Raw genomic sequence first — 26324 nt, 5'->3', positions numbered from 1 at the left:
TAAAGTCCAAATTAAACTTTCATGATTCAGATAGGGCATGTAATTTTATATAACTTTCTAATTTACTTTTATCATCAAATTTGCTTTGTTCTCGTTATTCTTAGTTGAAAGCTAAACCTAAGTAGACTCATTTGCTAATTTCTAAGCCCTTGAAGGCTTCCTCTCATCTAAATGCTTTTGACAGTTTTTCACAGCTAGAGGGCGTTAGTTCATGTGTTTCATATAGATAACACTGTGCTCATGCACGTGAAGTTATTTAAGAGTCAGCACTAATTGCCTGAAATGCAAGTCTGTCAAAAGATCTGAGATATGGAGGCAGTCAGCAAAAGCTTAGATACAAGGTAATTACAGAGGTAAAAAGTATATTTCTATAACAATGTTGGTTATGCAAAACTGGGGAATGGTAAATAAAGGGATTATCTATCTTTTTAAACAATAACATTTTTGGTGTTTACTATCCCTTTAAGCTCTGATCTAGTGTTGAATCTTCCTTCTTTGTGCTGAAGGAAATGGAGGTGATACTACTGGGAATTAATAAATATCTTGATCCGCTGTAGCATAGGCTGTCTGCATTTAACATAGCATAAAACAGTTCTGGTGAACTGCTTGTGCAATGCCGCCCCCTGCAGATTCACCGCCAATCGGCCGCTAGCAGGGGGTGTCAATCAACCCGATCGTACATGATTGGCCAGATTACAGACTGCAGCCTCAGAGGAGGTGTATGAGTTAAGAGGCAGGGGTTAAGAGACGTAAGAGACCGCTGCTTCTTAACTCCTGTTTTCGGTGAGCCTGAAGGCTTGCGCAGAAACAGGGTGAGTAGGGGCCATTCGGCCGTTGTTAAATTGGCCCCTTAGTTTGTGATTTATATGTTTTAAGAGCAAAGGTTTTGGAGCATTACATCTGGATATTGTTTCCTATAGGTTTACATAAAATAAACAATAGTTTAGTACACCACTTGTAATCCAGCCCAACAAAGGGAAAACTACCTATGTAACATTACATGTTATTTGTAATAAAACATTAGTAAGAACTTCACAAGACTAATAAAAGGAAATAAAATTAAAAAAAATATGCTGTAATGTGTCAGTGCATTGTATTTTTACACTAATGCTTGCATATAATTGTGCTTCACCTCTGCAATTGTGTTAAGCATAGAGAGACATCAAACACACGTTCTTTATTTCATAATTCAGATAGAGAAAACTATTTTAAAAAGTTTCCAATTTATTTCTATTATCAAATTTTCTTAGTTTTCTTGTAATAAAAGTAAATTGGAAACTTTTTAAAATTATTTTCTCTATCAGAATTATAAAAAAAAAAAATGTGGGCTCCATATCCCTTTAAAGTGAACTCCAGAGCATCAATGCACTACTAGGAGCTATCTGAGCCATTGACTAGACCCATATGTGCGTTCCTACACCAGCCAGCTCCCAGTAGTTGCCCCTGAGCTTACCTAGGTATGCTTTCCATCAACGTTTGTCTACAGAAAGAAGTACATTTATTAATAGATGGAAACTGAAAGATGTGTAAACAAGAACGAATAACGTTGTGGCCAAAGCCGCAACTGTAAGACTAAACAAGGAGAGCAATAAATAAATAATAATAAGTAAATTGAAAGATCTCTTGAAATTTCACAATCTGGTCCATGAAACTTTACTTTTGCCTTTTATGTCCCTTTAATGAAGAGCCTGTGGTTATGTCCCTCTATACACATCCTCCTTGATCATTCTACCAGATCACAAGTAGTTAGCTGAGATGCTCAGATGTCCCATGTCACCTGCAGGAGGAAGTTCCCACTATGAATGAAACATGTGAGCTTAGCGGGTATCTCGGCCGAGTGGATCCATGGTACAACAGCAACATCAACACATTGGGTGACCTGATTCCCAAACTCTCCATAATGGTAAAGTGAATTGTGGCTTCTCATGTTTATAGCTAAGAGATTCTGGAAATATATTTGAAAACTAAAGACAATAAACTTTTCTTTCCAGCAGCCGTGCTCCGCCAAAGAAATGACCTCCGACCCCTTCATCTTAGACGTCACCTCTTACTACCTGCGCTTCGGGCTTCAGCCTGTATACTTTCAGATTTATAGCGTAAAGGTCAGTATCCTCCTTTACAAGGCAGTGAAATATATTTCCATTCAAGGAAGAACTGTTATACTTTGCAACATAATGGAAAACATATTTATCTTTGTGATTGATCACGCTCTGTTCTTTGTTACTCCAATCCCCATGGAATATGGTGGTAAAGATAAAGTCCTTGCCGACCTTGAGTTCCATTAAATGGTTGAATGGTCCATAGTTGGACACTTGGGTCCCAATTCTAAAAAATTAGGTGGTCAAGATGTTCCACACAAACTCTCTCAGGGACAGCCCTCATGGAATTCTATATATAAAGGCGCTGTCCCTGCGAGTGGTGAGATGTCTCCCATACAAATAATGAGAGCTCTCTGCTAGGTAAAAGTTTGCAATGGAGGGCGGAAAACTGGCGTGTTTTAAAAAAATAACTATTATGCTTAATACAAATCAAACTATGCTGTTTTCAGCGCACTGTACCTTAAATTCGCTGTAATTTTCGTATATGTAGGTTTTCCTTCAGAATAATTAGTGTTTTGAGTATTTTGGTGAAACCTCTATACTTTTAACTGGTGAGAAAAAATAGTGAGAATTGTAGTGTGAAAATTTCCTATACGCCCATGGAACCAGGGCCACCACTAGAAATTTGGGGGCCCAACCAGTGATGGGTATCCAGTGTAATTAAATGGCCAGCATATAAAGCTCCTGGGCTCCTCAGAAGTACCACACTATACTTTAATATGTGCACAAGCACATACATATAGTATATGCACTCAAACAGGCATGTACAAGCACATACATATAGTATATGCACTCAAACAGGCATGCACAAGCACATACATATAGTATATACACTCAAACAGGCATGCACAAGCACACACATATAGTATATGCACTCAAACAGGCATGCACAAGCACACACATATAGTATATGCACTCAAACAGGCATGCACAAGCACACACATATAGTATATGCACTCAAACAGGCATGCACAAGCACACACATATAGTATATGCACTCAAACAGGCATGCACAAGCACATACATATAGTATATGCACTCAAACAGGAATGCACAACACATTCTCATACATAGTGCAAAAATTGTGTTACTATCACTCTGCAGTGGTATATTATACAAAAAACAAAGATACAATATATTAAAAATGTAACAATATAACACTGTGTATTAACAAAGAAAGGATATAGTCCAAATGTAGCAATTTTAAACGTAGGTTCTGCAAAATGTTTCACTGATACTATTCACTGAAAAAGTTGAACGATCAGTGAAACGTACGTCAGAGGTTTACGCTGCACGTATTTGTGACGTCACTGGAGGTGGGACTTATCGGTACACAGTTTGGTCGACTCCAATATCGGTAGAGAATCGCTCAGTGTGAGAGTTTTACTCCACCGTAGATCCGACTATATGGTGAACTAGTCCTATAATATACCTCTGTGAATGATCCGTGTTGTGCATTTTTAGTTTTGTAATAAATTGTTTACTACTTTTATTCATCCGTGAATCTATCCCAGTACCTGGGAGTGAGTGATTAATATCTGCCTACATCAGCTCTCATGCACGTGAGTACGATTCCAATAGCGTTACAGTGCTTCGCTATACAAATTCTCCTTCTTCCTGAGATGAGCAAGTTCTATGCAGGACTGATGCCGGGGGAAGCAGAACATTTTTAAAACTGCTATATCCTGAGAGCTCAGTAATAGCTCTTTTTAATGTTACATTTTGCAGATTCTACAAGTATTGCTACATTTGGACCATATCCTTTTTTTGTTAAAGGGACACTAAACCCACATTTTTTTTCTTCTTTCCTAATTCAGATAGAGCATGCAATTTTAAGCAACTTTCTAATTTATTCCTATTATAAATTTTTCTCCGTTCTCTTGCTATCTTTATTTGAAAAAGAAGGCATCTAAGCTAATGAGTCAGACAACTTTTGGTTCAGACCCTGGACAGCACTTGTTTATTCGTGCTGTCCAATCAGCAAGGACAACGCAGGTTGTGAACCAAAAATAGGCCGGCTTCTAAACTTACATTCTTGCTTTTTAAATAAAGATAGCAAGAGAACAAAGAGAATTTGATAATAGGAGTAAATTAGAAAGTTGCTTAATATTATTGCTCTATCTGAATCATGAAAGAAAACATTTGGGTTCAGTGTCCCTTTAATACACAGTGTTAGTTACATTTTTTATACATTCTCATACATAGACAAACAAATATCAGTGTCCCTTTAATACACAGTGTTAGTTACATTTTTTATACATTCTCATACATAGACAAACAAATATGAGTGTCCCTTTAATACACAGTGTTAGTTACATTTTTTATACATTCTCATACATAGACAAACAAATATCAGTGTCCCTTTAATACACAGTGTTATATTGTTACATTTTTTATACATTCTCATACATAGACAAACAAATATCAGTGTCCCTTTAATACACAGTGTTATATTGTTACATTTTTTATACATTCTCATACATAGACAAACAAATATCAGTGTCCCTTTAATACACAGTGTTATATTGTTACATTTTTTATACATTCTCATACATAAACAAACAAATATCAGTGACCAATTACATCTTTTAGGGCCGGCCAATCATCAGGTTTAGAACGGAAATAAACAAACTCACTGTACTAATTATTTATAGAAGGGTGTGCCTGCCCCTTTAACCATAAGACTTCAATTTAGAAAACATTAATCAAATACTATTCCTACATAATATTATAAATTTTTCTCCGTTCTCTTGCTATCTTTATTTGAAAAAGAAGGCATCTAAGCTAATGAGTCAGACAACTTTTGGTTCAGACCCTGGACAGCACTTGTTTATTTGTGCTGTCCAATCAGCAAGGACAACGCAGGTTGTGAACCAAAAATAGGCCGGCTTCTAAACTTACATTCTTGCTTTTTAAATAAAGATAGCAAGAGAACAAAGAGAATTTGATAATAGGAGTAAATTAGAAAGTTGCTTAATATTACTGCTCTATCTGAATCATGAAAGAAAACATTTGGGTTCAGTGTCCCTTTAATACACAGTGTTAGTTACATTTTTTATACATTCTCATACATAGACAAACAAATATCAGTGTCCCTTTAATACACAGTGTTAGTTACATTTTTTATACATTCTCATACATAGACAAACAAATATCAGTGTCCCTTTAATACACAGTGTTAGTTACATTTTTTATACATTCTCATACATAGACAAACAAATATCAGTGTCCCTTTAATACACAGTGTTAGTTACATTTTTTATACATTCTCATACATAGACAAACAAATATGAGTGTCCCTTTAATACACAGTGTTAGTTACATTTTTTATACATTCTCATACATAGACAAACAAATATGAGTGTCCCTTTAATACACAGTGTTAGTTACATTTTTTATACATTCTCATACATAGACAAACAAATATCAGTGTCCCTTTAATACACAGTGTTATATTGTTACATTTTTTATACATTCTCATACATAGACAAACAAATATCAGTGTCCCTTTAATACACAGTGTTATATTGTTACATTTTTTATACATTCTCATACATAGACAAACAAATATCAGTGTCCCTTTAATACACAGTGTTATATTGTTACATTTTTTATACATTCTCATACATAGACAAACAAATATCAGTGTCCCTTTAATACACAGTGTTATATTGTTACATTTTTTATACATTCTCATACATAGACAAACAAATATCAGTGACCAATTACATCTTTTAGGGCCGGCCAATCATCAGGTTTAGAACGGAAATAAACAAACTCACTGTACTAATTATTTATAGAAGGGAAATGTGTACGATATAAAATCATACAATAGGGTGCGCTATATTGATATACAAAATATGTGCAAATAAATGTATGTGAAGTGGATGGTGCAATAGGTATAAAAATCGTTCAAAATGTATATAGGATGTCCTATTACAAGAGTATACCTAAGGAACTATATAGTTCTGGAAAAATAGATAAGTAACTTTACATAAACAATGGTGTATGTTTCACAAAGATTTCATCCCCTAAAAAATGTACAATATAAATCAAGTGATACAGTGTTATTTCTATTGAAAATAGATAGAATATAATAAAATAAAATATTATATTATTTAGAAAATATATGAAAAACAATACAAACGATTTCACAAATAGTGCAGAGTCATTGATAGATAGATGCTATTGTTGAAATCAATAATTCTGGAAGGCTGCTCCACTCCAAACCGGTGGTAAGTCGGTAGAACTGAAAAAATAGAAAGCAAAGAGAGAGAGCGCCTGATGGTGTAATATCGTCAAGGTCAAGAATGGTACAGGTATAAAAAATCTCTGCCAAATGGATACTCACAAAGAGCTTGGCACTCGCAAGTAGTGCATATAGGCGGGCTGACCTTTATACAGCAGTCAGTACACTGAATCTATGGTGGTCGTATCAGAAATCTGTAGTGATAGAAACAGAAACACAAAAGACCAATAGTGCAATATCGTCTGAAACCGAAATGGGCACAGCAAAGGGTACAGGGTCAGCAAGGTGTATACTCACAATGGAGTTGGCACTCCCAAGTAGTGCATTAAGGCAGGCTGACCTTCATACAGCAGTCAGCACGCTGATAGTTAATAGCTGTAATTGGTGGCTGTAGCTGTTATCGGTTTAGGCTTGTCCTCTGCTCACCGGCGTGTGTGCTGAATACTCAGCTATAGCTGGGCTGTTAGCTGCATACCTTGAGGATCTATTTTCTACAGCTAACAGCCCAGCTATAGCTGAGTATTCAGCACACACGCCGGTGAGCAGAGGACAAGCCTAAACCGATAACAGCTACAGCCACCAATTACAGCTATTAACTATCAGCGCGCTGACTGCTGTATGAAGGTCAGCCTGCCTTAATGCACTACTTGGGAGTGCCAACTCCATTGTGAGTATACACCTTGCTGACCCTGTACCCTTTGCTGTGCCCATTTCGGTTTCAGACGATATTGCACTATTTGTCTTTTGTGTTTCTGTTTCTATCACTACAGATTTCTGATACGACCATCATAGATTCAGTGTACTGACTGCTGTATAAAGGTCAGCCCGCCTATATGCACTACTTGCGAGTGCTAAGCTCTTTGTGAGTATCCATTTGGCAGAGATTTTTTATACCTGTACCATTCTTGATCTTGACGATATTACACCATCAGGCGCTCTCTCTCTTTGCTTTCTATTTATAGAAGGGTGTGCCTGCCCCTTTAACCATAAGACTTCAATTTAGAAAACATTAATCAAATACTATTCCTACATAATAAATACACTTTTGTTTTTATCTTTGATTACTTATAATGATTCATTAAAACTGGAAATAATCATGTGATAAGCACAAGCCACTTCATTTTCTTGGTATAAGGAGTTTTCTGGGATAATCTCATTGCTGCATACGCATTGCACATTTCACAGACATATGAGTATGAATATTTCCTTTGCTGTCATACATACGGCTAGATTACGAGGGGTGCATTGCTAACTTGCACTTTATTTTCACCGCTCACTTACATACAGCGCTGGCATTACAGGTTTTTATAAACCCGGCGTTAAAAGGCAAGAAGTGAGCTCCATACCACACTACTCCAGTACCAGCGCTGCTTAAGTCAGCAGTGAGCTGGTTGTACGTGCTCGTGCACTATGTCCCCATACACATGGGGAGAGCCGGATGAGAAAAAGTCTATCACATGCAAAAAAGCAGCGTTTAGCTCAGTAACGCAGCCCCATTGATTCCTATGGGGAAACAAAATTTATGTTTACACCCCGAGTCTAAACACAACTAATCTGCTGCCCCCGAAATCGCCAACACCTACATTACACTTATTAACCCCTAATCTGCCGCCCCCAACATCGCCGGCACCTACATTATACTTATTATCTGCCGCTCCGGACATCGCCGCCACCTACATTATACTTTTTAACCCCTAATCTGCTGCCCCCAACATCGCCGACACCTACATTATATTTGATAACCCCTAATCTCCCTCACCCAATGTCGCCGCAACCTACCTACATTTATTAACCCCTAATCTGCCGCCCCCAACATCGCCGCCACTATTCTAAATGTATTAACCCCTAAACCTAAGTCTAACCCTAACCCTAACACCCCCTAACTTAAATATAATTAAAATAAATCTAAAGAAAACCTACTATTAATAACTAAATAATTCCTACTTAAAACTAAACACCTATAAAATAAACCCTAAGCTAGCTACAATATAACTAATAGTTACATTGTATCTAGCTTAGGGTTTATTTTTATTTCACAGGCAAGATTGTATTTATTTTAACTAGGTAGAATAGTTAAAAAACAAAACAAAAAAAAACAGTAAATTACAGAAAATAAAAAACAAATTACAAGATATTTAAACTAATTACACCTAATCTAATAGCCCTATCAAAATAAAAAATCCTAGCCTAAACTAAACTACCAATAGCCCTTAAAAGGGATTTTTGCAGGGCATTGCCCCAAAGAAATCAGCTCTTTTACCTGAAAAAAAATACAAACAACCCCCCCCAACAGTAAAAACCCACCACCCGCACAACCAACCCCCCCAAATAAAACCCTAACTAAAAAAAACTAAGCTCCCCATTGCCCTGAAAAGGGTATTTAGATGGGCATTGCCCTTAAAAGGGCATTTAGCTCTATTGCAGCCCAAAGCCCTAACCTAAAAATAAAACCCACCCAATAAACCCTTAAAAAAAACCTAATACTAACCCCCTGAAGATCCACTTACAGTTTTGAAGATCCGACATCCATCCTCAACGAAGCCGGGAGAAGTCCTCATCGAAGCGGCAAGAAGTCCTCAACGAAGCTGGGAGAAGTCTTCATCCAAGCCGGGAGAAGTGGTCCTCTAGACAGGCAGAAGTCTTCATCCAGACGGCATCTTCTATCTTCATCCATCCGGCGCGGAGCAGGTCCATCTTCAAGACATCCGGCACGGAGCATCCTCTTCTGCCGACGACTACCCGGCGAATGAAGGTTCCTTTAAGTGATGTCATCCAAGATGGCGTCCCTTAGATTGCGATTGGCTGATAGAATTCTATCAGCCAATCGGAATTAAGGTTGAAAAAATCCTATCCAATCAGCCATTAGGATTGAGCTCGCATTCTATTGGCTGTTCCAATAAGCCGATAGAATGCAAGCTCAATCCTATTGGCTGATTGGATAGGATTGGATGACGTCATTTAAAGGAACCTTCATTCATCGGTAGTCATCGGAAAGAAGAGGATGCTCCACGTCGGATGTCTTGAAGATGGAGCCGCTTCGCGCCGGATGGATGAAGATAGAATATGCCGTCTGGATGAAGACTTCTGCCCGTCTGGAGGACCACTTCTCCCAGCTTGGATGAAGAGTTCTCTTTTTTTGTAATTTAGCTAATTGTACTTAATTTATTTAATTGTATTGTAGTGTTAGGTGTTAGTGTAACTTAGGTTAGGTTTTATTTTACAGGTAAATTTGTATTTATTTTAGCTAGGTAGTTAGTAAATAGTTCATAACTATTTAGTAACTATTCTACCTAGTTAAAATAAATACAAACTTGCCTGTAAAATAAAAATAAACCCTAAGATAGCTACAATGTAACTATTAGTTATATTGTAGCTAGCTTAGGGTTTATTTTATAGGTATTTAGTTTTAAATAGGAATTATTTAGTTAATGATAGTAATTTGTATTTAGATTTATTTAAATTGTATTTAAGTTAGTGGGTGATAGGGTTATACTTAGGTTTAGGGTTAATAAATTTAGTATAGTGGCGGCGACGTTGGGGGCGGCAGATTAGGGGTTAATAAATGTAGGTAGGTGGTGGTGATGTTAGGGGTGGCAGATTAGGGGTTAATAATATTTAACTAGTGTTTGCAAGGTGGGAGTGCAGCGGTTTAGGGGTTAATATGTTTATTCTAGTGGCGGCGATGTCAGGAGCGGCAGATTAGGGGTTAATCATTTTATTTTAGTGTTTGCGATGCGGGTGGGCCTCGGTTTAGGGGTTAATAGGTAGTTTATGGGTGTTAGTGTACTTTTGAGCAATTTACTTATGAGTTTTATGCTACAGCTTTGTAGTGTAAAACTGATAACTACTGACTTTAGAATGCGTTACCAATCTTGACGGGATAGGGTGTACCGCTCACTTTTTGGCCAAAAAAAAAAAGCTTGTGATACCGGCGCAATGGAAGTCCCATTGAAAAAACATAATTTATGTAAGAATTTACCTGATAAATTCATTTCTTTCATATTGGCAAGAGTCCATGAGCTAGTGACGTATGGGATATACATTCCTACCAGGAGGGGCAAAGTTTCCCAAACCTCAAAATGCCTATAAGTACACCCCCACCACACCCACAATTCAGTTTAACGAATAGCCAAGAAGTGGGGTGATAAGAAAGGAGCGAAAGCATCAACAAGGAATTGGAATAATTGTGCTTTATACAAAAAAACATAACCACCATAAAAAGGGTGGGCCTCATGGACTCTTGCCAATATCAAAGAAATGAATTTATCAGGTAAATTCTTACATAAATTATGTTTTCTTTCATGTAATTGGCAAGAGTCCATGAGCTAGTGACGTATGGGATAGCAAATACCCAAGATGTGGAACTCCACGCAAGAGTCACTAGAGAGGGAGGGATAAAAATAAAGACAGCCAATTCCGCTGAAAAAAGAATCTACAACCCAAATTAAAAGTTTTAATCTTTATAATGAAAAAAACTGAAATTATAAGCAGAAGAATCAAACTGAAACAGCTGCCTGAAGTACTTTTCTACCAAAACCTGCTTCTGAAGAAGAGAAAACATCAAAATGGTAGAATTTAGTAAAAGTATGCAAAGAAGACCAAGTCATTGCTTTGCAAATCTGATCAACAGAAGCTTCATTCTTAAAAGCCCAGGAAGTAGAAACTGACCTAGTAGAATGAGCCGTAATCCTCTGAGGCGGGGATTTACCCGACTCCAAATAAGCATAATGAATCAAAAGCTTTAACCAAGATGCCAAAGAAATGGCAGAAGCCTTCTGACCTTTCCTAGAACCAGAAAAGATAACAAAAAGACTAGAAGTCTTTCGGAAATCTTTAGTAGCTTCAACATAATATTTCAAAGCTCTTACCACATCCAAAGAATTAAAGATCTCTCCAAAGAATTCTTAGGATTAGGACACAACGAAGGGACAACAATTTCTCTAATAATGTTGTTGGAATTCATAACTTTTGGTAAAAATTTAAATGAAGTCCGCAAAACCGCCTTATCCTGATGAATAATCAGAAAAGGAAAAATTTACAAGAAAGAGCAGATAATTCAGAAACTCTTCTAGCAGAAGAGATGGCCAAAAGGAACAATACTTTCCAAGAAAGTAATTTAATGTCTAGAGAATGCATAGGCTCAAACGGAGGAGCCTGTAAAGCCCTCAAAACCAAATTAAGACTCCAAGGAGGAGAGATTGACTTAATGACAGGCTTGATACGAACCAAAGCCTGTACAAAACAATGAATATCAGGAATATTAGCAATTTTTCTGTGGAACAGAACAGAAAGAGCAGAGATTTGTCCTTTCAAGGAACTTGCAGACAAACCCTTATCCAAACCATCCTGAAGAAACTGTAAAATTCTAGGAATTCTAAAAGAATGCCAAGAGAATTTATGAGAAGAACACCATGAAATGTAAGTCTTCCAAACTCTGTAATAAATCTTTCTAGACACAGATTTGTGAGCCTGCAACATAGTATTAATCACTGAGTCTGAGAAACCTCTATGACTAAGCACTAGGCATTCAAACTCCATACCTTCAAATTTAATGATTTGAGATCCTGATGGAAAAAGGGGCCTGGAGATAGAAGGTCTGGCCTTAATGGAAGTGTCCAAGGTTGGCAACTGGCCATCCGAATGAGATCCGCATACCAAAACCTGTGAGGCCATGCTGGAGCTACCAGCAGTACAAACGAACGTTCCATTAGAATTTTGGAAATCACTCTTGGAAGAAGAACTAGAGGCGGAAAGACATAAGCAGGTTGATAATTCCAAGGAAGTGACAACGCATCCACTGCTTCCGCCTGAGGATCCCTGGACCTGGACAGATAACTGGGAAGTTTCCTGTTTAGATGAGAAGCCATCAGATCTATTTCTGGAAGCCCCCACATCTGAACAATCTGAAAAAACACATCTGGGGGAAGAGACCATTCTCCCGGATGTAAAGATTGGCGACTGAGATAATCCGCTTCCCAATTGTCTATACCTGGGATATGGACTGCAGAGATTAGACAGAATCTGGATTCCGCCCATGCAAGTATCCGAGATACTTCTTTCATAGCTTGAGGACTGTGAGTCCCACCTTGATGATTGACATACGCCATGGTTGTGACATTGTCTGTCTGAAAAAAAATAAATGGTTCTCTCTTCAGAAGAGGCCAAAACTGAAGAACTCTAAGAATCGCACAGAGTTCCAAAATATTGATTGGTAATCTCGCCTCTTGAGATTTCCAAACCCCCTGCGCTGTTAGAGATCCCCAGACAGCTCCCCAACCTGAAAGACTTGCATCTGTTGTAATCACAGTCCAGGTTGGACGAATTAAACGATGGTGATCTAACCACCAAGTCAGAGATAGTCGAATATTGGGATTTAAGGATATTAATTGTGATATCTTTGTATAATCCCTGCATCATTGGCTCAGCATACAAAGCTGAAGAGGTCTCATGTGAAAGCGAGCAAAGGGGATCGCGTCCAATGCTGCAGTCATGAGACCTAAAACCTCCATGCACATAGCTACTGAAGGGAATGACTGAGACTGAAGGTTCCGACAAGCTGAAACCAATTTCAGACATCTTTTGTCTGTTAGAGACAAAGTCATGGATACTGAATCTATTTGGAATCCTAAAAAGGTTACCCTTGTCTGAGGAATCAAGGAACTTTTTGGTAAATTGATCCTTCAACTATGTCTTTGAAGAAACAACACTAGTTGATTTGTGTGAGATTCTGCAGAATGTAAAGACTGAGCAAGTACCAAGATATTGTCCAAATAAGGAAACACCGCAATACCCCGCTCTCTGATTACAGAGAGTAGGGCACTGAGAACCTTTGAAAAGATCCTTGGAGCTGTTGCTAGGCCAAAAGGAAGAGCAACAAATTGGTAATGCTTGTCTAGAAAAGAGAATCTCAGAAACTGATAGTGATCTGGATGAATAGGAATATGAAGATATGCATCCTGTAATTCTATTGTGGACATATAATACCCTTGCTGAACAAAAGGCAGAATAGTGCTTATAGTCACTATCTTGAATGTTGGTATTCTTACATAACGATTCAAAATTTTTAGATCCAGAACTGGTCTGAAAGAATTCACTATCTTTGGAACAATGAACAGATTTGAATAAAACCCCAGACCCCGTTCCGAAAAGGGAACTGGCACAATTACCCCGGATACCTCCAGGTCTGAAACACACTTCAGGAAAGCCTGAGCCTTTACTGGGTTCACTGGAATGCATGAGAGAAAGAAACTTCTCACAAGCAGTCTTACCTTGAAACCTATTCTGTACCCTTGATAAATGTTCTGAATCCAATGATTTTGGATTGAATTGATTCAAACATCTTTGTAAAATCTTAGTCTGCCCCCTACCAGCTGCGCTGGAATGAGGGCCGCACCTTCATGCGGACTTGGGGGCTGATTTTGATTTTTTAAATGGCTTGGATTTATTCTAGACTGGAGAAGGCTTCCAATTGGAAACCGTTCCTTTAGGGGAAGGGTCAGGTTTCTGTTCCTTATTCTGATGAAAGGAACGAAAACGATCAGCAGCCCTAAATTTACCTTTAGATTTTTTATCCTGAGGCAAAAAGGCTCCCTCCCCCCCCCCCCCAGTGACAGTTGAAATAATAGAATCCAACTGAGAACCAAATAATTTATTACCTTGGAAAGAAAGATAGCAACGTTGACTTAGAAGTCATATCAGCATTCCAAGATTTAAGCCATAAATCTCTTCTAGCTAAAATAGCTAAAGACATATACCTGACATCAATTCTAATTATATAAAAAATGGCATCACAAATGAAATTATTAGCATGTTGAATTAGTTTAACAATGCTATACACATTATGATCTGGTACTTGTTGTACTAAAGTTTCCAACCAAAAAGTTGAAGCTGCAGCAACATCAGCCAAAGAAATAGCAGGCCTAAGAAGATGACCTGAACATAAATAAGCCTTCCTTAGATAAGATTCAAGCTTCCTATCTAAAGGATCTTTAAAAGAAGTACTATCTGCCGTAGGAATAGTAGTACGCTTTGCAAGAGTAGAGATGGCCCCATCAACTTTGGGGATCTTTTCCCAAAACTCCAATCTATCAGTCGGCAAAGGGTACAGTTTCTTAAACCTTGAAGAAGGAGTAAATGAAGTACCCAGACTATTCCATTCCCTAGAAATTACATCTGAAATAGCATCAGGAACTGGAAAAACCAGTAAACAAATTTAAACGTTTACTGGTTTAATATCAAGAGGACTAGTCTCCTCCATATCTAATGCAATCAACACCTCTTTTAATAAAGAACGAATATACTCCATTTGAAATAAATATGAAGATTTGTCAGTGTCAATATCTGAGGCAGAATCTTCTGAACCAGATAGATCCTCATCAGAGATAGATAAATCAGAATGCTGTTGGTCATTTAAAAATTCATCGAATTTATGAGAAGTTTTAAAAGACCTTTTACGTGTATTAGAAGGTGGTATAACAGACAGGGCCTTCTGAATAGAATTAGAAAAAAATTCTCTCACATTAACAGGAATATCCTGAACATTAGATGTTGAAGGAACAACAACAGGTAATGGATTACTACTAATGGAAATATTGTCTGCGTTTGATAGTTTATCATGACAACTAACACAAACTACAGCCGGAGGAACAGTTACCACAAGTTTACAACAAATGCACTTAGCTTTGGTAGAACCGACATCAGGCAGCAGCATTCCAGAAGTAGATTCTGAGACAGGGTCAGATTGAGACATCTTGCAATATGTAATTGAAAAAACAACATATAAAGCAAAATTATCAATTTCCTTATATGACAGTTTCAGGAATGGCAAAAAATTCAAACAGAATAAGCCTCTGGAAACCAGAAGCAAAATGAAATAAAGACTTAAATAATGTCAAAAATCTGGAGCCAAGTATGATGCCCACAACTGACAAAATATTTTTGGGCGCCAAGAACGTCTGCAACAAACACGAGCGTCATAGATGACGCAACTACGTGAAAACTCTCGGCACCAACTAAGGCCTCGCTTCCATTGAGTCGTAATTCAGTTTGCATGCACTCGCAAACCGTTAAATATGCTGTCGAAAGCAATAGCGTTTAACGACTGTTTCCAATGGCGCGTTATACCTCAATATCGGCTGCCGGACTTCGGCTGCCGAAAAGATTTTCGCGTCCCATAGAAAGTAATAGAAGCCGTTAATCGATAAATTATACCAGGTTTCCATTGAAAGCGCTAACCGTTAATACACTGTCGGAGGCTGTCGATACATTGAGACATATTACCCCCCAGCTCAACTAGGTGTAAAGGAGGAAAAAGAGCTTTTTTGAGGCCTGTTTCTCATTGAAATTGCAAATCCCAAAGAAATTATGAGTGTTTCAATGTACAAATAACATTATATATGCTACATTTATTGGTCCTATGTATAGGAATATTTGCACCCATGTTGTCATAGAAATATCAATATGTATGTACATATAAAAATATATGCAAGCACCACAATTATGGAGCGACCTCCCGCACACTTTCAAACCTTCCCCATGCCTAATATTCTTTAAGAGATCCCTCTCTACATATCTCAAAACAGAATGCACCTGTCATTGTTGATTATATATTTCCTACCTGTTCTATGTTAAATTTTTGGGCATATGTATTATTATTATTTTTATTTTATTGTACCCATTGTATCAATGCAATGTTTTGTGTACCCAGGACATACTTGAAAACTATAGAAATCTCAATGTATCTTTCCTGGTAAAATATTATAAAAATAAATAAAATATCTACCTATTCAAAATGAAACCTTTGCCCAGGGATGCTATATATAATCTCAATACATATAGAAAAATAATTCAAAGGAAATAAGTTGTTTATAATGAAGATGAGTTTTATTATTACAGATTTACCCTCATTCAAATGTAATTTTCAATGTGAAAATCATATTTATTCAATACAAAACGATAACACATTAAAGTTATAATGTGTCATAGTACTAATATTTATAAAATATATGTAATGTCATGTCTGCTAAAGCAGATAATACATTTGCAATATTTAGACTATTAACCAAAATACATACGTGCTTAATATTACATACTTCAAGAGATATGAAGTATTGTCTTTAACATGGAATTATTGAAACAATTTAAAAGTGCATTGTGCATTGGTCCCAGGGAGAGTCTGTGTCTGTTCATATGATGTCAATTAAAATGTATAAATCACCTCTATATCATGGCAATCACATATATGTTGTATATACATCAGTGCATAAATATCCTAAAGATACATTTATCTAATTATTCTAAATATTGAATAATAATCTTGACAAAAAGGAGTGCATTAGTCATGATAGGTATTAGTCATGATAGGTATATATTTCAGATATTACATTCCACATAGGACTAGAATGAATGCAAGGTGTTTGGCCATATCAACAGGAAGGAATATTTACTTTTCAACTCTTCTATAACTGTATAAGCCTTATTAGCTTCATCTGAAGGAGCAAACAACATATGCTTGTGGAATATAAATCATAACATTTACACATGTCACGTTGACCAATGTTAGATAGCATATACTGTATAAATTTCAGACACGTATCCCCAAGTATTCTTAAACGGCATAATATGATATCCTCAATAAAAGGACACATACATTTATCAACAATGTACACCTGCATATTAATTGACATCATGTGAAATAAAAATGAATAAAGCTGTTAATGTTTTGAAAATAAACAGCTATTAAAACAATTTTGAAATATATTTTCTAATTTTGATTAGAAAAATATATGCATATTTATGAGATGGAAATCACACTTAAGAAAGTGCTTCATACAAAAAAAATTAGATATTATATATCTGGAAATAATTTAAAAAGAAAAATACTTATTAATGCTTGCGGCGGGATTTGGCCTTTGGAGGAGAGGTACTTGGGATGGAAGTGTGGCGTCTTGGGCGACGCACACCAGCTGACTGGGAGGCTAAAACATGCGATTCAGGGTCCTGCAGGGAGATAACGGAGGATGCGAGTGAGGAGGGAGTTTGCGGCCTATCTGCAAGCCTCTCCACTGCCTCTGCCAGGCGGACGAGTGCGGCATTATGTATGTCCATCTGGCTCTGTAGCCTCCTGAAATCATGCTGCTGCTGGAGCCTAGTAAGTCTAAGCTCCCTGTGAATGAGCCTCAGTAGAGCATCCTGCTGGGACTGTGCGGGGATATTGGATTCCATGGGGGGCACTTGTGGCTGTATAGGTGTGTCCGGCACATATTCCTGGCTCTGTGTGAGGTTGTCGTCACTCAGTCTTGGGGACTGTGTGGGTGGCTCAATATCCAATTGAGGACAGACATTGGTGGTGGGGGGTGGTGATTGTTGTTGTGGTGGTAGTGGTGGCGGCATTTGTTGTGCCATGGGAGGGTGCTGAATCTGTTGTTGAGGTGGCATATAGTACATATGCTGCGGTGGAGGATGCATCTGCTGATGCTGTGGTGATGAAGGATGCATCTGCTGATGCTGTGGTGATGAAGGAGGCATCTGCTGATGCTGTGGTGGTGGAGGATGCATCTGATAATGCTGTGGTGGTGGAGGATGCATCTGATAATGCTGTGGTGGTGGAGGATGCATCTGATAATGCTGTGGTGGTGGAGGCTGCATCTGATGATATGTCCTCCCAGATGAATATGGGGATGGGCCAGGAACATTTTCAACCTCATAGGCCAGTGGCTGTTGCTCATCTCCTTCAAGTATGCTGAGGTAGGAGTATCCAGCTTCAATAACATCCCCCTCCTCCTCCTCACTGAATTCCGGAACATCACTGGCCTCCGGTCTTGTTGAGGACTCATACTCATGTTCCAATTCTGAAAAATAAATTGTAATTATAAATTAATCTGATGAAACATCTAACATTTGAAAATCAAATTTATAGATATAGTTTTATATATATATATATATATATATATATATATATATATATATATATATATATATATATATATATATTATTTCTGTATGAACTTAAACATATTTAACCAGAGGTGTATATTTAAAGATTGTGCCTCCAAGTGACTCTTTGTATTACACATAGTCCATATATATGATATAGATAGAAAGAATTTAAATCTATACCCTTGCTTGTTTGAGCCACTCCAGAAATCAGGATGAATATATCCACTACAACTATGTTAAGATGCCATTAAAGGGGCAATGAAGTACAAATTAAACTTTCATGATTCAGACAGAGCATGCAAATTTAGTCAACATTTTATATTTTACTCCTATTATCATATTTTCTTCCTTCTCTTGGTATCTTTATTTGAGAAGCAAGAATGTAAAGCTTAAGAGCCAGACAATTTTTGTTTCAGAACCTGGGTTGCTGTTGCTTATTGGGTGGCTAAATGTAGCCACCAATCACGAGCGCTAGCCAGGGTTCTGAACCAAAAATGCAAAGTCTCCATAGCTTACATTCCTACTTTTTCAAATAAAGATACCAAGAGAACAAAGAAATATTGATAATAGTAGTACATTAGAGAGTTGCTTAAAATTGCTGCTCTATCTGAATCATGAAATAAAAACATTGGGTTTACTATCACTTTAAGTTACTGTGCAAATTAGACTTTGAACCATGTAAAACATTACTTGTACTAATCCTACCTAGGTATGTTTTCCACTGATGCTTGAACACAATTGATTACTAAACATATATAATATATGAACATTCTATATTCTGTATTACACATGTGTATGATTACTAAACATATATAATATATAAACATTCTATATTCTGTATTACACATGTGTATGATTACTAAACATATATAACATATGAACATTCTATATTCTGTATTGCACATGTGTATGATTACTAAACATATATAATATATGAACATTCTATATTCTGTATTACACATGTGTATGATTACTAAACATATATAATATATAAACATTCTATATTCTGTATTGCACATGTGTATGATTACTAAACATATATAATATATAAACATTCTATATTCTGTATTACACATGTGTATGATTACTAAACATATATAATATATAAACATTCTATATTCTGTATTACACATGTGTATGATTACTAAACATATATAATATATAAACATTCTATATTCTGTATTACACATGTGTATGATTACTAAACATATATAATATATGAACATTCTATATTCTGTATTACACATGTGTATGATTACTAAACATATATAATATATAAACATTCTATATTCTGTATTACACATGTGTATGATTACTAAACATATATAATATATGAACATTCTATATTCTGTATTACACATGTGTATGATTACTAAACATATATAATATATAAACATTCTATATTCTGTATTACACATGTGTATGATTACTAAACATATATAACATATGAACATTCTATATTCTGTATTGCACATGTGTATGATTACTAAACATATATAATATATGAACATTCTATATTCTGTATTACACATGTGTATGATTACTAAACATATATAATATATAAACATTCTATATTCTGTATTGCACATGTGTATGATTACTAAACATATATAATATATAAACATTCTATATTCTGTATTACACATGTGTATGATTACTAAACATATATAATATATAAACATTCTATATTCTGTATTACACATGTGTATGATTACTAAACATATATAATATATAAACATTCTATATTCTGTATTACACATGTGTATGATTACTAAACATATATAATATATGAACATTCTATATTCTGTATTACACATGTGTATGATTACTAAACATATATAATATATAAACATTCTATATTCTGTATTACACATGTGTATGATTACTAAACATATATAATATATAAACATTCTATATTCTGTATTACACATGTGTATGATTACTAAACATATATAATATATAAACATTCTATATTCTGTATTACACATGTGTATGATTACTAAACATATATAATATATAAACATTCTATATTCTGTATTACACATGTGTATGATTACTAAACATATATAATATATGAACATTCTATATTCTGTATTACACATGTGTATGATTACTAAACATATATAATATATGAACATTCTATATTCTGTATTACACATGTGTATGATTACTAAACATATATAATATATAAACATTCTATATTCTGTATTACACATGTGTATGATTACTAAACATATATAATATATAAACATTCTATATTCTGTATTGCACATGTGTATGATTACTAAACATATATAATATCTGAACATTCTATATTCTGTATTACACATGTGTATGATTACTAAACATATATAATATATGAACATTCTATATTCTGTATTACACATGTGTATGATTACTAAACATATATAATATATAAACATTCTATATTCTGTATTACACATGTGTATGATTACTAAACATATATAACATATGAACATTCTATATTCTGTATTGCACATGTGTATGATTACTAAACATATATAATATCTGAACATTCTATATTCTGTATTACACATGTGTATGATTACTAAACATATATAATATATGAACATTCTATATTCTGTATTACACATGTGTATGATTACTAAACATATATAATATATAAACATTCTATATTCTGTATTACACATGTGTATGATTACTAAACATATATAACATATGAACATTCTATATTCTGTATTGCACATGTGTATGATTACTAAACATATATAATATATGAACATTCTATATTCTGTATTACACATGTGTATGATTACTAAACATATATAATATATGAACATTCTATATTCTGTATTACACATGTGTATGATTACTAAACATATATAATATATAAACATTCTATATTCTGTATTACACATGTGTATGATTACTAAACATATATAATATATAAACATTCTATATTCTGTATTGCACATGTGTATGATTACTAAACATATATAATATCTGAACATTCTATATTCTGTATTACACATGTGTATGATTACTAAACATATATAATATCTGAACATTCTATATTCTGTATTACACATGTGTATGATTACTAAACATATATAATATATAAACATTCTATATTCTGTATTACACATGTGTATGATTACTAAACATATATAACATATGAACATTCTATATTCTGTATTGCACATGTGTATGATTACTAAACATATATAATATATGAACATTCTATATTCTGTATTACACATGTGTATGATTACTAAACATATATAATATATGAACATTCTATATTCTGTATTACACATGTGTATGATTACTAAACATATATAATATATAAACATTCTATATTCTGTATTACACATGTGTATGATTACTAAACATATATAATATATAAACATTCTATATTCTGTATTGCACATGTGTATGATTACTAAACATATATAATATCTGAACATTCTATATTCTGTATTACACATGTGTATGATTACTAAACATATATAATATATAAACATTCTATATTCTGTATTACACATGTGTATGATTACTAAACATATATAATATATAAACATTCTATATTCTGTATTACACATGTGTATGATTACTAAACATATATAATATATAAACATTCTATATTCTGTATTACACATGTGTATGATTACTAAACATATATAATATATGAACATTCTATATTCTGTATTACACATGTGTATGATTACTAAACATATATAATATATGAACATTCTATATTCTGTATTACACATGTGTATGATTACTAAACATATATAATATATAAACATTCTATATTCTGTATTACACATGTGTATGATTACTAAACATATATAATATATAAACATTCTATATTCTGTATTGCACATGTGTATGATTACTAAACATATATAATATCTGAACATTCTATATTCTGTATTACACATGTGTATGATTACTAAACATATATAATATATGAACATTCTATATTCTGTATTACACATGTGTATGATTACTAAACATATATAATATATAAACATTCTATATTCTGTATTACACATGTGTATGATTACTAAACATATATAACATATGAACATTCTATATTCTGTATTGCACATGTGTATGATTACTAAACATATATAATATCTGAACATTCTATATTCTGTATTACACATGTGTATGATTACTAAACATATATAATATATGAACATTCTATATTCTGTATTACACATGTGTATGATTACTAAACATATATAATATATAAACATTCTATATTCTGTATTACACATGTGTATGATTACTAAACATATATAACATATGAACATTCTATATTCTGTATTGCACATGTGTATGATTACTAAACATATATAATATATGAACATTCTATATTCTGTATTACACATGTGTATGATTACTAAACATATATAATATATGAACATTCTATATTCTGTATTACACATGTGTATGATTACTAAACATATATAATATATAAACATTCTATATTCTGTATTACACATGTGTATGATTACTAAACATATATAATATATAAACATTCTATATTCTGTATTGCACATGTGTATGATTACTAAACATATATAATATCTGAACATTCTATATTCTGTATTACACATGTGTATGATTACTAAACATATATAATATATGAACATTCTATATTCTGTATTACACATGTGTATGATTACTAAACATATATAATATATAAACATTCTATATTCTGTATTACACATGTGTATAATTACTAAACATATATAACATATGAACATTCTATATTCTGTATTGCACATGTGTATGATTACTAAACATATATAATATCTGAACATTCTATATTCTGTATTACACATGTGTATGATTACTAAACATATATAATATATGAACATTCTATATTCTGTATTACACATGTGTATGATTACTAAACATATATAATATATAAACATTCTATATTCTGTATTACACATGTGTATGATTACTAAACATATATAACATATGAACATTCTATATTCTGTATTGCACATGTGTATGATTACTAAACATATATAATATATGAACATTCTATATTCTGTATTACACATGTGTATGATTACTAAACTTATATAATATATGAACATTCTATATTCTGTATTACACATGTGTATGATTACTAAACATATATAACATATGAACATTCTATATTCTGTATTACACATGTGTATGATTACATTTATATTTTAAAAAACAAAGCCGATATATATTTCTGATGTTAACATATATTTGTTAGAAATAAAACATTTATTACATATGATATTTAATATTCACCTTCATGGACCTCTTCAGCTGGCACTGATGTGTCCATTGTCCCCTTACATCCTAGGACAGATTCATCTGAGATGACATGGGCCATCATCTCCTCCCATGACCTTAGGTGTATTCTCTTGCTAGGACCACCACCTGTCCCACGTGCATATTTGGCCTGCTGTGCCAGCTTAGCTTTGGTTTCCCTCCTGCAGTCATGATAGCGGTGTTTAATGCTGGCAGTAGAACGATTACGTCCTAAGCAGCTGACTGCCACTCGAATCTCCTCCCACAGCTTATTCCGGACAGCCGGCCTCAGGTTAGGGTTCTCCAGCTGAGCTGCCCTCTCCAAGTATGCCTCAACAAGAGCCTCCTTCTCTTCCTCAGAGTACCTCTCCTCTCTTAGCCTGCCCTTCACACCTGAAGGGCCAGCAGACACAGACTCTCCCTCCTGTGACTGGGGACCAGCCCTCTCTACCTCCTCTGTCCCTGCAGGCTGTGACAGGCTACCACCAGCCCCACCCCCAGTTGCCACAGTCTGCCCCACTTTCCCTTTTCTTTTTGTGCCTAGCTGAGGCTGACTCCTCCTCACTCCTCCCACCTCCATTCCTCTTCCACCCTCTCTCCTTCCCTCCTCTGCCAGGGTTTGAGGAAGGACAAATCCTCCACCCAAACCTCGGCCCCTATTCCTGCCCATACTACTCCCTACTTCCCCCCTCCCCCTCCCTCTATCCACCCTCACCACTGCCCTCCCCCTAGCCACCCCCTTCCCAACTCCACTAGGCCTATCCATCCCTTTCTCCTTCCTCCCTAACTCTAACCTAACACTAAAGTCCCTAGCTTACCTAACTACACTAATTCACCTAACTAAACCCTAAATTAAATAGCCCCAAAACTAACTACCTAACCTATCTAGACCCTAACTATCTCTATTCTATATCCCTCAAAATAAAAATAAAATGTGGGGGTGAAAATAAACAAAGGGATGTAAATGAAAAAGGAAAAACTAAGGAGGATTAGAACAAAATTATAGAAAAATAATAAGGGATGCAAATTAAGAAAGGGGTGAGCTATATAGTCAAATGAAACAAAAAATATGGGAAGTTAAAAAAAAAAATAGGATGGGCAAAATGTATATATAAAAAAACAAGTTATATAGTGAGGAAGGGAAGGGTAGTCAAAGGGGGGATGGGAAGTGGAATAAGGGGATTAATGAAAGGAGTAATAAAGGAAGATGGGGATATGGGGGTTAATGAAAAAAAAAAAATGTGAATGTGTTTGTATCAAATAAAAGTGTGTATGTGTGTGTGTGTGTATTTGTGTGTATAAACTAATGTGTGTTAATTAACTAATGTATGGATGTGTGTGTGTGTTCCTAATATTATATGAGGCCTACAATAAGAATATATGAAAATCAAATATCAAACTCTCCACTAACTCTCAAACAACTCTCAAAAACCCAAAACTCCTACCAACGCAACTAGCTCCCGTGTCTTTCTCTCTAGAGGCGATCACAGGTAAAGAGCGCAGGCGCAAACCGTTATTCTTATAGACAGAGGTCGGGTTACCATGGCAATGCACTTGTTATGGCGCGCTTTTCGACAAATCCGACATCGGTTGGCAACGCAAACTTACGTACGGCCGAAAAGAGCGACTGCGCGCAACACGCTAATCTTTTCAATGGAAACCTGGTACTAAAATGGAGCCGTAAATTACTTTTAGCTGTCGTCCGCTTCGGTAGCTTACGGCTCCATTTTTAACGACTCAATGGAAGCGAGGCCTAAGACGCCGTAAATGACGAAATTACATTAACAAACGTAATTAGCGCGCCAAAAAAGTCTTGCACCAAAAATAATGCAATAAATTATAGCATTTTGCGCTCCTGTGAGTCTAACAGCCCGCAATTTAGAAAAGAAAGTCAATTTGAAAAATTTTCAGGTAAGAAATAATTTATTTTTTTTCATATGCATTTCCCAAAATGAAACTGACAGTCTGTAAGAAGGAAATTTACTGATTAACCTGAATCATGGCAAATATAAGTATAAAACATATATTTAGAACTTTACATATAAAGTGCCAAACCATAGCTGAGAGTGTCATAAATGAAAGAAAACATACTTACCAAAAGACACTCATCTACATAAAGTAGATAGCCAAACCAGTACTGAAACGAGAATCAGCAGAGGTAATGGTATAAAAGAGTATATCGTCGATCTAAAAAGGGAGGTAGGAGAAGAAATCTTTACGACCGATAACAGAGAACCTATGAAACAGATCCCCTAGAGGAAGACCATGGTATTCAGTAGGCAATACTCTCTTCACATCCCTCTGACATTCACTGTACTCTGAGAGGAAAACCGGACTTCAGCCTGCTGCGAAGCGCATATCAACGTAGAAATCTAGCACAAACTTACTTCACCACCTCCATAGGAGGCAAAGTTTGTAAAACTGAATTGTGGTCGTGGTGGGGGGTGTATTTATAGGCATTTTGAGGTTTGGGAAACTTTGCCCCTCCTGGTAGGAATGTATATCCCATACGTCACTAGCTCATGGACTCTTGCCAATTACATGAAAGAAAAGACTATACACAAATTGAGTAAGTCGGTTTGCGGTAAGGTCAAAAAAGTGTGCAGTGCCCCTAAACCTGCAAGACTCGTAATACCAGCGGTAGTGAAAAAGCAGCGTTAGGACCTGTTACGCTGCTTTTTCAGTATAACGCAAAACTCGCAATCTAGCCGATAGTTACATATGAATATTATCTATGTTTATTTTGT

General features: G+C 35.1%; 1 protein-coding gene across 7 annotated transcripts in view; it reads left to right on the top strand.

The window, feature by feature from the left end:
• Positions 1-26324, top strand: part of PIK3R6 (phosphoinositide-3-kinase regulatory subunit 6) — a 176255-nt gene that overhangs the window by 96511 nt on the left and 53420 nt on the right. For 6 of the 7 annotated variants that reach the window (XM_053709973.1, XM_053709952.1, XM_053709964.1 and 3 more), the window contains 2 exons: positions 1784-1903; positions 1992-2102. In XM_053709973.1, the coding sequence (XP_053565948.1) occupies positions 1784-1903; positions 1992-2102 (231 nt within the window). The remainder of the gene's footprint in view (positions 1-1783; positions 1904-1991; positions 2103-26324) is intronic. The other variant, XM_053709942.1, reaches the window with a different exon arrangement.

The sequence above is a fragment of the Bombina bombina genome, chromosome 1 (genome assembly GCF_027579735.1).
Source record: "Bombina bombina isolate aBomBom1 chromosome 1, aBomBom1.pri, whole genome shotgun sequence".
NCBI classification, from domain to species: Eukaryota; Metazoa; Chordata; class Amphibia; order Anura; family Bombinatoridae; genus Bombina; species Bombina bombina.
This window is presented reverse-complemented; position numbering and strand designations above follow the sequence as displayed.